The 14,334-nt window shown below is 42.6% G+C and overlaps 1 protein-coding gene across 2 annotated transcripts in view; it reads left to right on the plus strand.

Moving 5' to 3' along the window:
- The window catches only part of STAB2 (stabilin 2), a 173,283-nt gene that overhangs the window by 92,740 nt on the left and 66,209 nt on the right, over positions 1-14,334 (plus strand). For both annotated transcript variants that reach the window (XM_068971626.1, XM_068971627.1), the window contains 6 exons: positions 1,788-1,865; positions 4,140-4,238; positions 4,326-4,433; positions 9,432-9,563; positions 12,625-12,753; positions 14,000-14,056. In XM_068971626.1, coding sequence (XP_068827727.1) covers positions 1,788-1,865; positions 4,140-4,238; positions 4,326-4,433; positions 9,432-9,563; positions 12,625-12,753; positions 14,000-14,056 — 603 coding nt within the window. The remainder of the gene's footprint in view (positions 1-1,787; positions 1,866-4,139; positions 4,239-4,325; positions 4,434-9,431; positions 9,564-12,624; positions 12,754-13,999; positions 14,057-14,334) is intronic.

The following is a 14,334-nucleotide window of genomic DNA, read 5'->3' on the forward strand; positions in this document are numbered from 1 at the left end:
TCAGTCAGTCTGCAGATGTTTACTGAACACCTACTGTATATCAGGAACTGATCAGAGTGCTGGAGACAGGATAGTGCACAGGAAGAGGGGAGCCCTATAGATGCTCATCTTCTGGCATTTTCTACAGCATTTCAAGGACTTGGATTTGGTTTTCTGTAAGGAGGTCTGGCTGCCCTGCTGAATGCAGCAGTGATTTAAAGCTCTTTCTATGAACTGCACAAAATGAGGATAGAGGGTCTACTGGGAAGTGAGAACTACCCCATCAGTGGATTGTGGGCCACGGTCAGAATGCTCTAGAATTGCAGCTCTAAAGCATTTCTGCCTTCCTACCCATCAGCAATGGTGCTGTGAAAAGGTTCTATCTATTCAGGTATTACATAAACATATGTGCTTCATCAGAATAGTCCTTTTAGAAAGTATAAAAGAGTTTCATAGGGCCGCATGGTCTCTCTACATTTTATTACAATAATTCTAGAACCTTACTCGCATATATCAGTCAACGGGTGGTTTTACACTAGTGTTTTAGATCATTGACTCTCTGAACAAGCATTAACTGAACACTCACCTTGGGAAGGTTCATCCCAGGGTTGTAGCTTCAGAAGTAAATCAATTAAGACCTGTGAATTAGAGGAGGTAACTATCAAAGGCACAATCATAATGAGTTCTTTCTTAAGTCTAATATAAATGTCCCCCTGTAACCAAAAGAGAGGTGCAAGGCGGCCAGTGTTATTTGCTTCAGGACCTCTGCTGACGTGCCTAGGATGAGACAAGTCCCCTCAGGATCCAGGGTTCCCGGGAAGAGTTTCAATCAGACTGCAGTGGTGGGAGAAGAGGAGAGGAGCCCCGAGAGAGCGGAGGCCAGTTGTGTCATACTTGGCTGGTGGCTGCACGAGTGTGCATTTAGCTTTGCTTACCTCCATTCCCCGTGTATTTCATATTCTTGTAAAGTCAGTAACTGTCTGCATCATTTTGCTAAGGCTGCTGTAACCAAGAACCACAGACTAGGTGGCTTAGACAACAGAAATTGCTGTCTCAGTTCTGCAGGCTGGAAGTCCAAGGTCAAGGTGTGGACAGGATTGGTTCTGTCTAAGGATTGCGACGTCAGGCGCTCTCTTCGGCTTGCAGATGGCAGTCCTCGTGTTCATATGCTGTCTGCCCACATAGCTCCTGTGTCCAAATTTCCTCTTCTTATAAGGACACTGGTCACATTGGATTAGGGTCTACCCTAATGACCTCAATGGATATGAATTTGAGCAAACTCCAGGAGATAGTGAGGGCCAGGGGAGCCTGGCGTGCTACACTCCATGGGGTCACAAAGAGTCAAACGTGACTAAGTGACTGAGAAACAACAATGACCTCATGTCAACTCAGTTACCTGGTATAAAGACCTTGTCTCCAAATAAGGTCACATCCTGAGGCACTGGGGGTTAGGGCTCCAACATATGAATTTTGGGGACACAATTCAACCCACCATACTATCTACAGTGCTTTTCCAACTACAGGGTCTGTTTAGTGAGCCTCAGCCAGCATGCTTTTAATGAAATAGAATGGAGTAGAATCAATCAGATGCCTCCCACATGGCAAAGGAAATTATTATTTCATTTCAGTTGTGTGTGTGTGTGAGAGAGAGATATCAAATGGCTCACAATTTTAAAATATTTCTAACTGTACATCATGGTCCAAAAGAGAGAAGGTTGCTACTGCTCAAAATGTGGAAAACCTAGACATCATTCAGTCCCTGGGTGTACTCTGTAGGGACTCACCTTCTCACTCTGGTACATTTACAGAATATCACAATCGAAGGAGCGTCCGTCATTGATGGTGACAATGCAGCCACAAATGGAGTGATACACATCATCAACAAGGTACAAGACTGCTTCCTCCTACACATGTGGCATCTCCTCCTTTTGTTATTTATCCTCCTGTACAGTATCTTTCGTGGGGTGGGGAGGGGGAGTACTTAGCCTTAATATAAACCTGCTTCATTATTTGTATTTTAAAACCATTTAGAGGCTCTACTCATTCAGTAAGACTCAGCTGTTCTTTACTTATGCCTGTATCCTGCAGTGGGTTCATATAAAGTGTAGTCATGTATTTCTCTTATTTATGAGACCATCTTACAAGGCACCCAAGAACCTTAGTATCAGGCAGTCCATACACCCAGGTGGGACATCATCAAGAACTGGAAGAAAGGCAACTATGTGTGTGTCACTGGTCCTCTCCTCTCTGCATTATTATGCCCAAGGAAAAAAAATGGAAAATGGTAGAAAAGATATTGTGGAAGTTTTATTTTCTCTTCAGATGCAATTCAACAGTATTCAAAGGTATGAAATAGAAAAAAAAATTAAATGGAAAATGACTTTTTAAGCTATCCTATAATTTTCAGTTACTATGTTAAGAACTTCATTTAAATTTAAAGTTAGAATTTAGGGCATATTGGAAAATTTTGAAAAGTAGAAGATTAGAAAAGACAATTAACTAATTGCATTTTAACTAAAATTACTCTCATTTGACACTTATATACTCCCTTTTTTAATTTCAAGTTACAGAATATGTTAACAGTTTCTGTTCAGGAAAGAGAGGCTTCTTATAAGACTTCTGAGTGTGATATTTTCCAAAGACCTTGCAAGTCTCTTGTATTAACAAGAGGCATAAATAAATACATTTTATGAGCAAGTGGTAGGTCACTTGCAGAGAATCATGCTGAGTTTATGGCTTCATTTATCAGAAAGCAACATTACCAAGAGAGTTCTTTTCTCCAATCCTGGCTTTTCAAAGTACTAAAAAAAAACACTTCTTTTTAAAAAAATCATGAAATTACCTCTTCTTATCATTTATGTTTTTATTTCTGATGAACATAAGCCCATTAGTAAAATGGCACCCCAACCCATCTCCTATACTGAGCGTTATTATCATGGGACCAATTCAAAGTCCTACCTCCTCGAAAGCCTTTCCTGATCTCTACAGCCCATATCACCGAGGTTAACATAGTGGCAAGCACATAAGTCCTAGAATCATACAGGATCTGGGTTCAGGCATTCAGCTAACTCTATAACCTTGGGCAAGTTACCTAACCTCTCTGAAGTTCATTTTTCCTCCCTTTGAGGATTGAGCAACACCATCTCTCTCAATGTCTGCTGCCTAGTGAGGCCACAATAAATCTCAGTTTTATTCCCTTTTCCTTCCTCTGAAATCCTGTGGGATTTCTGATATGGAACTCATTTGACATAACTGCACTCCCTTGTTAGATGGTTCTTTGTGGACTAGGCCATGAGCATCATTCTTGTGTGATGGCACGTCCTGGCGGGGTGGAACTGCTTCTTTTCTCTGTCCTGCATCAGCATTACCACCTCACCTGACACGCAGTAAAATTGGAATGATTGACAACCCATTAGGTGCCAGGCATCATGCCAAGTATCATGCATCACATTTGACTTCTACAACAACCCTAAGAAAGTACGTACCATTCTCCTCACTTGCCAAATGGGACACATGAGGCTCCTATGGCTAAGCAACTGGGTTGAGGAAGAAATGTGTGTGAACACAAAGATTCATGGATGTGTGTCAACTGATTCAAGTTTGCTGCTCACCCTCTGGGTTGCACTGGCTCCTTGAGCAGCCCCTTTTCTATCTATCCATTGGATACTGTGGTCCCTCTTGTCAGGGCCACCACAAACAGCTATGCAGGCTGTTCCCTGCCTAGCAGGGCCTGGTCTAAGGGTGGAATGGGGCTGAAATCCAACCCACTTCATGCCCCAAGCTATACACCCCTGTTTAGTCTTGCAAACTATCAGAGAATGCCTTGTTTCAACTTGAAGTGGCCTCAGGATCACATGGGGTTCCCTGGAAGTTCAGTGGTAAAGAATCCACCTGCCAATGCAGGAGATGCAAATTTAATCCCTGGGTTAGGAGGTCCTCTGAAGGAGGAAATGGCAACTCACTTCAATATTCTTGCCCGGGAAATCCCATGGACAGAGGAGCCTGGTGGGCTATAGTCCTTGGTGTCACAAGAACAGACACAACTTAACAACTAAACAACAACATTATAATTACATACTGTTGTGACATGAGCCGGTATATTGGAGAGCAGGAAGCCCTACCAACACAAGCTAACAGAATTTTGGGACTTCCTTTCCCAGGTTCTGGTTCCCCAGAGAGGTCTAACTGGCTCCTTACCAAACCTGCTCACCCAACTGGACGAGATGCCTGACTATTCCAGCTTCCGGGGCTACATCATTGCAAGTACCACATCCTCCGCGTGACCCTCTGCTCAGGTTACCTGGGAACAGAAGTCCCTCAAGTGCTCCTGTCTCTCTCCATCACAGCAATATAACCTGGCGACTGCGATCGAGGCTGCTGATGCTTACACGGTGTTTGCTCCGAACAATGATGCCATTGAGAGTTACATCCGAGAGAAGAAGGTCACAACTCTGGTAGGTATTAGCAGTAATAACCCAGGAAACTATTTTCCGGAAATTCAAGCACTTAAAGTTTTCAGTCGATCCACCATGTACCATTTCACTGTTTCATCAAAACTGCCTTGTCAGTATCCACTTATTTAATAGAAACTCAAGCAGAGACTCTCATACCCATTCTGTTCCCAGGTAACCTCCATCCATAGCCCTGGAAGCACACACTCAGGCTCATAGACACAAAGATGCAGTCTCCCCAGGAACCTGGAAGCATCTTCATAGCCACCCCTCCTCCCCTCCCCGGCTTCTCCCCGGTCCCGCGCAGCAAGCTGTCAGCACAAGGGACCTAGAGGGAATGGACTATCCACATCTTCCTCCTAATTGCCCCATCTCTGTCTTCCCTGATTCCTAACATCTGGGGATAAACAGTCAAAACTTTTTCAAAGGACTTTGTGAAATAATACTGGGTTGGCCAAAAGGTTCATTTGTGTTTTTCTGTGACATCTTATGGAAAAACTCAAATGAACTTTTGGGCCAACCCAATGAAAAGCTCCAATCCCTTCACTCTCTGGCTCAAAACCCTTGGATGGCTCTCCATTTCCTCAGTGACTAAGTCCAGACTGTCTCCCCAGGTACTTATAGCCTCCACAAACTGGTCACAGTTACCTTCTATTCAGTGCTGGTACCAGACTTTCCATTTAGAAGGATCCCAGGGGTGTCCCACCCTCAGCCCCATAGCAAGGGAACAAGTTTAAAGTTGTAATTGCACAGCAAGTGAGCTGTTTTCACTTCTAACTTAATATAGGGTAATCGATGCTGAGACAGGGCCGATACTTGAAGTCCCGCTAAGCCATTGTTGGTCCACTGCTCTCTCCCTACCCATTCTCTGCAGACACCTTGTGGTCTAACCAGAGTGATGTCATATAGATCTAAAGACGCCAAAGGCGTGTTTGCTCCTGTCTACACACACACACACACACACACACACACACACACACACGAACACTCCAGGCTCTTCTGTCCATGGGGTTTTCCAGGCAAGAATACTGGAGTGGATTGCCATTTCCTCCTCCAGAGGATTTTCCCCACCCAAGGATCGAACTGGGTCTTCTGCACTACAGGCAGATTCTTAACCAATGAGCCACCAGGGAAGCCCCCACAACACACACACACCACCGCCTCATTCAGGAGGGCTGTCCTTCCTCCTTCCTTGCCTCCTGAATCCTCCTCATCCACAATGATTCTTCAAGTCCAATCTCACCTTCCTCAGGAAAGCTGGTTCTGGCCCCTTCAGTTCAGTTCAGTCGCTCAGTCATGTCTGACTCTTTGCAACCCCATGGACTGCACCATGCCACGCTTCCCTGTCCATCACCAACTCCTGGAGCTTCCTCAAACTCATGTCCATTGAGTTGGTAATGCCATCCAACCATCTCATCCACTGTCTTCCCCTTCTCCTCCCACCTTCAATCATTCCCAGCATCAGAGGCTTTTCAAATGAGTCAATTCTTTGTATCAAGTGGCCAAAGTATTGGAGTTTCAGCTTTAGCATCAATCCTTTCAAGGAATATTCAGGACTGATTTCCTTTAGGCTGGACTGGTTGGATCTCCTTGCAGTCCAAGGGACTCTCAAGAGTCTTTTCCAATACCACAGTTAAAAGCATCAATTCTTCAGTGCTCAGCTTTCCTTATAGTTCAACTCTCACATCCATACATGACTGCTGTAAAAACTATAGCTTTGACTAGATAGACCTTTGTTGGCAAAGTAATGTCTCTGCTTTTTAATATGTTGTCTAGGTTGGTCACAACTTTTCTTCCAAGGAGCAGGTGTCTTTTCATGGCTGCAGTCACCATCTGCAGTGATTTTAGAGCCCCCAAAAACAAAGTCTGTCACTGTTTCCATTGTTTCCCCATCTATTTGCCATAAAATGATGGGACAGATGCCAAGAACTTCATTTTTTGAACGTTGAGTTTTAAGCCAGCTTTTCGACTCTTCTCTTTCATTTTCATCAAGAGGCTCTTCAGTTCCTCTTCACTTTCTACCATAAGGGTGGTATTATCTGCATATCTGAGGTTATTGATATTTCTCCCAGCAATCTTGATTCCAGCTTGCGCTTCATCCAGCCTAGCATATAAGTTAAATAAGCAGGGTGACAATATGCAACCTTGATGTACTCCTTTCCCAATTTAGAACCAGTCTGCTGTTTCATGTCCTGTTCTAACTGTTGCTTCCAGACCTGCATACAGATTTCTCAAGAGGCAGGTCAGGTGGTCTGGTATTCCCTTCTCTTGAAGAGTTTTCCACAGTTTGTTGTGATATACACAAAGGCTTTGGTATAATCAGTAAAGCAGAAGTAGATGTTTTTCTGGAACTCTGTTGCTTTTTCAATGATCCAGTGGATGTTGGCAATTTGATCTCTGGTTCCTCTGCCTTTTCTAAATCCAGCTTGAACATCTGGAAGTTCATGGTTCACATACTGTTGAAGCCTGGCTTGGAGAATTTTGAGCATTACTTTTGCTAGCATGTGAGATGAGTGCAATTGTGCGGTAGTTTGAACATTCTTTGGCATTGCCTTTCTTTGAGATTGGAATGAAAACTGACCTTTTCTAGTCCTGTGGTCACTACTGAGTTTTCCAAATTTGCTGGCATATTGAGTGCAGCACTTTCACAGCATCATCTTCTAGGATTTGAAGTAGCTCAAGTAGAATTCCATCACCTCCACTAGCTTTGTTCTTAGTGATGCTTCCTAAGGCCCACTTGACTTCACATTCCAGGATGTCTGGCTCTGTGAGTGATCACACCATCATGGTTATCTGGGTCATGAAGGTCTTTTTTGTAAAGTTCTTCTGTGTATTCATGCCACCTCTTCTTAGTATCTTCTGCTTCTGTTAGGTCCATAACATTTGTGTCCTTTATCGAGCCCATCTTTGCATGAAATGTTCCCTTGGTATCTCTAATTTTCTTGAAGAAATCTCTAGTCTTTCCCATTCTACTGTTTTCCTCTATTTCTTTGCATTAATCACTGAGGAAGGCTTTCTTATCTCTCTTTGCTATTCTTTGGAACTCTGCATTCAAATGGGTATACCTTTCCTTTTCTCCTATGCCTTTCACTTCTTTTCTCAGCTATTTGTAAGGCCGTCTCAGACCGCCATTTTGCTTTTTTGCATTTCTTTTTCTTGGGGATGGTCTTGATCCCTGCCTCCTGTACAATGTCATAAACCTCCGTCCATAGTTCTTCAGACACTCTGTCTATCAGATCTAATCCCTTGAATCTATTTGTCACTTTCACTGTATAGTTGTAAGGGATTTGGTTTAGGTCATACCTGAATGGTCTAGTGGTTTTCCCTACGTTCTTCAATTTAAGTCTGAATTTGGCAATAAAGAGTTCATGATCTGAGCCATAGTCAGTTCCCAGTCTTGTTTTTGCTGACTGTATAGAGCTTCTCCTTCTTTGACTGCAAAGAATATAGTCAATCTGATTTTGGTGTTGTCTATCAGGTGATGTCCATGTGTAGAGTCTTCTCTTGTGTTGTTGGAAGAGGGTGTTTGCTATGACCAGTGCGTTCTCTTGGCCAAACTCTATTAGCCTTTGCCCTGCTTCATTCTGTACTCCAAGGCCAAATTTGCCTGTTACTCCAGGTATCTCTTTACTTCCTACTTTTGCATTCCAGTCCCCTATGATGAAAAGTACATCTTTTTTGGGTGTTAGTACTAGAAGGTCTTGTAGGTCTTTATAGAACCATTCAACTTCAGCTTCTTCAGCATTACTGGTCAGGGCATAGACTTGGATTATTGTGATATTGAATGGTTTGCCTTTGAAACGAACAGATATCATTCTGTCATTTTTGAGACTGCACCCAGCTACCGTATTTCAGACTCTTTTGTTGACTATGAGGCCTTTAACTGGCCCCTTAGCTGCAGATAATCTCTTCTGCCTCTGAGTTCAGACCATCTGTACACCCCATAGCACTTCTACACCTCATATAAGGAAATGTCTTTGCAGGTGGGTAGGTCTTAGTTCTCCAATTAGATGAAAACTCTGGGCATTCGATTTTTGTAACTGGCATGCTGAGCAAGCAGCACTCCTGGAATAGAAGTGGAAGTCATCTTTTCTTTGTCTCCCCACTCCTCCCCCATCCCTTTGAACCTGTTTAGCAGAGAACATTCATTAACTGCCCTGGGATAAAACCTCAGGCAGTCTTGCAGAAAATCTTATCATCACTTTCAGCCACAAACACAATCTCAATTAAGTAAAAATTAAAAAAAAAAAATTTTTTTAAACCAGCCGCTTGTAGTTATCAACATTTTGAATTGGATTTAAAATTAAATCTTCTTTCCTCGCTTGCTCCATGCTGGTACTTTGTCCCAACAGGACATTAGAGGAAGGGGCTTGGTCCTTGCACCAATCAGAGTCTATCAGAGTGTAGGGGAGGGATAGATTGGAAGTTTGAGACTGACATGTACTCACAAAGTGCCCTTCCATGAAAAGGATATTAGTACAGAAAGGTAAAAATTATTAGTAAAAAAAAAAAAAATTAGGGTCCATTAGGAGACAGAAACCATACCAGAGAAAATTTAATATTATGAATTGTTTATTGGGTATTAAGCTATATAAATATAATTGAAAGGTAAAATAGAGATAGCATAGAAGCATCTATAACCCCAAAGGCTGGGAGAAGAAAGGAAAGAGGTCAGGACAACTAAAACTTAGAAATATGGAGGGGCCCAGAGAAGCGATGACTCAGACCTGTGAGGGGCAGGGCCCATTCATCTAGTGGCTCTGATGTTGGAGGAGGGTCCCTGAGGGCCCTCAGAGAAGGCATTGCCAGTCTGGTGCTGGTATCTTGAGGAACATGGGAACATGATAGAACCACTCTGGGAGTCACAGGTCTCTGCCATTCAGATTCAGCTGCCACTGCAAGTGTGATGAGATGCAGCTGGGATGATGCCCAGTGAGTAGCCCAGTGAGTGCCCAGGGACTGGTGGGCCTGTGGGCTGACTTTCCCTTCTGTGTCATCCAGGAGGAAGACATACTCAGGTATCACGTGGTCTTAGAGGAGAAGCTGCTGAAGAATGACCTGCACAATGGCATGCACCGAGAGACCATGCTGGGCTTCTCCTACCTCCTCGGCTTCTTCCTCCGTGATGACCAGGTGCGATCCTTCCCGTGAAAACACAATGGGCATCCTAGCTCTGTCATCCACTATCACTTCCGCATTGGATAATCTTCACCACCACTTCCTCAGGCTTATCCACAGTGGACAGCTGTCTGTGTTCCACCATAAAGTAATGACTGGGCCAGACTGGGAAGCTCCCTCTTATCCACCCCATCACCAGCCCTCAGACCATCAGTGTGGTCTGACTGGTCTTGGGATTGAATCCCAACAGTTACAGGGCACTTCAGTTCTGCTTCCTAATAACAGACAGTCCCCAAGCCACCTCCAAGGTGGCAGGGAACCTGGCAGCCAAACGTAACCCCCCAAAGTGGCATGGCCTCAGGGTGTAAGGAGCCACCTGACATGTGAAGGAAGGATCCAGCAGCCAAATGAATGAACATTATTACCACTGCTTGTTCATACAGACTGCAGACCTAGAGCCAACTGCCCCCACCCCAGTATCCCAGTATTAATCTCACACAATCTCTAAGCACTCTAAGTGTTTAGAATTTGTAAAAAGAATTGAGACTAAATACATATTTTAAACATTTCAGTATGCAATTCTATGTACCTATCTCAAATCGCCAGTGAAACAGTCAATCTGGAAATTCAATAAGAAATTCACTATGTGACTCTGGTATAAATTCTCACAAGAAAAGGTAATCAAAACTAATGATTATTTAGGAGAAACTAAGCACTATATTTGGAGAAAGCAATGGCACCCCACTCTAGTACTCTTGCCTGGAAAATCCCATGGACGGAGGAGCCTGGTGGGCTGCAGTCCATGGGGTCGCTAGGAGTTGGACACGACTGAGCGACTTCACTTTCACTTTTCACTTTTATGCACTGGAGAAGGAAATGGCAACTCACTCCAGTGTTCTTGCCTGGAGAATCCCAGGGATGGGGGAGCCTGTTGGGCTGCCATCTATGGGGTCACACAGAGTCAGACACGACTGAAGCGAGTTAGCAGCAGCAGCAGCAAGCACTATGTTAAAATGATGAAAATTTAATCCCAAATTTTTAAGCGGTAATATTGTTCCCTGTAAAAAAAAAAAAGTGCGTTTTTTTAAAAAAGCACAATTTTGAAAACAATATTCTCAGTGTTATCATCATTGAAGCCCAGGTGAATTTTGTGTAACAGTTGCCTTTTTTTTTTTTTAACATGCTCAGGTTTTGGGTTTTTTTTTTTTTTCTAAGTCTTTCTGGTTTTTCATTACTTAGAGAATAATCTAACACCAAATATTTCCCTCTGACTCCTATAAATAATCTTACCTATTGGATAATAATTTTGAGGAGATCCTTTTAAATACACTTTCTTTTTTTTCCAGGTAAGGCAGCTTTTGTTGATAAGGGCCTTCTATTTTGTTTATCTTTGTTATCTTTTATTTCACCATGTAGAAATGAATATTCTGATTAGTTGGATCAGTTTTGATCTGTCATGTTTATTTTCCATGTGTTTGAAAAGTCTCTGATCTAGAGCTTTTTTTTTTTTCTTTTACAATGGAGACTTTATCTTAAATAGTTCTTTCTATCTTACAATAGAGGTTTTGCTTTTATTGATAACTCATTCACTCTCAGGACAACAGAGATGTGGGAAAATGCTGTCTAAATGAAGAGACTTGTGTTCAGATCAAAATTCTAATGCAGCTTGTAATTCTTCAAGTAAATCTCATAATAAAAATGATTCAGATTTTTTTATGCCAAATAAACAGTATTACAACATCAGAAGTTCTGACATTTTGATATTTTAAATCAGCTCAGCCTCTTGGAATTCTCCAGATTTATTTTGTGGTCACCATTTGACATCACAAGTGAGGCCCCTGCTGCTTCTCCAAACCTACACAGGCCCTGGACCATTTCTGTGGACCTCAGTCATGATTCAGCCCAACATCCCGTGGAAATTCACTTGAGTCCAAGTAAATCATCAGGGACTTTAACATTCAGTGGAAGTTCAAATTTAAACACTTAATAGAGTCACTTCACTCTTGATGCATTGGGGAGTTTGGGAGATGTTAATCATTTTTAAATGCTCATTAGATATGAAGTTGACATCTGTTTAGTACAACAAAGAATTCCCTCTTCTCCCAACCTCAGCCCTGCTACACCTATACACACACACATATGACCCCCCAGTTTTTCAAACAGCCATTTGTTTTCAGTTATATTAGTTATACTCAGGAATGAATTAATGGCTTTACTTATTTTACACTAAACAATCATTAAGATATCCTCCCATTTAAAAAAATCAAAACCAAACAAGTTATAACTCAAAGTTGAATTTAAGTTAGAAATTTAGTTCCCATGTCTTACACACTTACTGACACACTAGGCAAAGACAGCACAAACAAAGACAATACAGACGTACTGCAAACACCAGAGAAGCCCCAAGGAAAACATGATATGGTTAATGAGACCTCTGAGCAGTGTACACACCCTAGAAAGTGATCTGTCAGGTAGATAGATCTATCAGGTGGAACACATTTTTGCAAACTCTAAAACACTCAAATATTATTTTTATTCTTGTATAATGGTAATTTAGTCTTACTGAGGGGTGGTTGCAAGTTAACCAGGAAGCACAGATATGCTAAAAGGATGCTAAGTTTCATTCTCTATGTCTTGGTTGTGGAAGGCAGCCACACCTCTGAGGCAGCCACACCTCAGCACAGCTGAGCACATGCTTGGAGACATATTATCAATGGTACCAACATAGTGATCGTGATTCAGAATTTTTTGAACAGTGAAAACCAATCATTTAGATGATGGAGAGAAAACTTAGAGATTATCAGGAACAACCTCTTCTTTTTACAAAGGAGGAAATTGAGGTTCAAAGAGGAAAAGCAACTGGCCCAAGGTCACACAGATAGAAGGTACCAGGTGCAGAACTGTCACTCAGCTCTCCTAGGGCAGAGCTGTCTCCAGCACGATGTGCTACACCTGCCAGGTGAATATTGCAGTATCTCCTTGGCTTGTGTCATGTTGACATCCTCCAATCCCTATCGTCCTTATTTCCCTTAAAATCACTGGAGTACAGATTGACAGTTAACCTTCCTGTTCACAGCTCTACGTAAATGAGGCTCCGATAAACTACACCAATGTAGCCACTGACAAGGGAGTGATCCATGGCTTGGGGAAAGTGCTGGAAATTCAGAAGAATAGATGCGACATTAACGACACCACTATCGTACGAGTAAGTTCTATCCAAGACCAGTGATGTAACTAAAGAGTGTTGGCTTATTCTTTATAATTTTGAAAGCCTGGGACTCGTCTATTAGAGTATCTCAATTCAGTTCAAAACACCACTACAGGAACATCTCTAAGTGCCAAGGAGCGTACTTGGTTGTGGCTCTACAGAAATAAATATGACATGACCCTTGCCCTCAATGGGCTCACAGTCTAGTGCCTTGTATGCCTTGGAAAGGCTGCCTGAAGGGTTGTGTTGAGCAGGATTTCAAAGCCATGGTCTTCCTCAAGGGGAAAATGTGTCATGCCCAGCATAGCCATAGGGAAGGAGCCCTGTACACCCACTGGCAGGGATGGGCCCACCATCGTCTACCAGGAGAGAAAATATGGAAATGGATCATTTCAGTATAATATAGGTAACTGAGACTTTTTGCTCCATGAGATGGTATAGGTTCTCTCAGTAATAATGATAACTGCTAACATCTGTTGGGCACTTTTTATGTGCTAGGCACTGCTCTAAACATTTCACATGTATTAACCCATGGACTCCCCACAACACCCTACGGAGTAAGCACTATCAGTCTGCCATTTTGAAGATGGGGAAAATGAGCCCTAGGGAGATTAAGTGACACCCCCAGGTTCACAGAGCTAGCAAGTGGCAAAGGAGTTCAAGTCCAGGCAGTCTGGCCCCAGAGCGAGAGCTGTGAGTGGCCAAGCTATACCATCCATAGGCGCCAAGTTAAGAACCAGTCACACTGGCCTCCTCCTGTTTTGAAACAGGCTGGCACTTTTAAATGTCTGTCCCTCTTCACTTGTGAATCTTTGTCTCATGACAGTGGGTATTATCTCCATGCTGACCTCTCAGTTGGACAGTGTGCCCCTAGGGCTGAGGGCACTGTAGGTGATGCATTCTTTAATCTCATAGTCTGGCCCAATTCACTAAATAGTAGGTTTTCAATAAATGAGAGCTGGTGTTAGAGGAATTAGGATTTAACTGAGTTAAGATTCGCACAGTTTACAAGATTACATGCATCTGAAATGTATAGTGGAGAAAGTGATGCTCCAATGTCCATGACCCGAAGTAGCTGAAGTGTTTGGCTCAAAGGACTTGAAAGAGGTTAGCCAGATGAGCTTCTGATTTGCAGTTCTGTAGCCTGAAACCTTCAGTCTCAAGTCCGGAAAATATTTGCAGCCTTGTTTTGATTAGAAGTAATAACCATGAAATGCTCACTTTGCCTCTGTGTTTTACCAAGGGAAAGTGTGGAAAGTGTCCCCAGGTGCCCATCTGCCCATTTGGAACTAAACCGCTAGTAAGTATTTCTTTGATATCTTCTTTGATAAAACTGTTTCTGGATCACAGGAAGGTCTGAATTAGAAAGTGAGTCTCCAGCACACCTCATTTCACTGCCCTCCTTCCTTCACTGGGTTTTAATTTAATCTCACCTTCTTAATCTTGTATGCATCTTTCTAAAATCTTGAATCCATTTTTTTCAACCAAAGCAAAATTTTGATTAATAAATAAATAGAAACAGGAGCTCATCTCAATCAGCGCCCAATGGAAGAAGGGATTTTTCAGTTTGTACATCTT

Source organism: Capricornis sumatraensis, chromosome 4 (genome assembly GCF_032405125.1).
Source record: "Capricornis sumatraensis isolate serow.1 chromosome 4, serow.2, whole genome shotgun sequence".
Classification (NCBI taxonomy): Eukaryota; Metazoa; Chordata; class Mammalia; order Artiodactyla; family Bovidae; genus Capricornis; species Capricornis sumatraensis.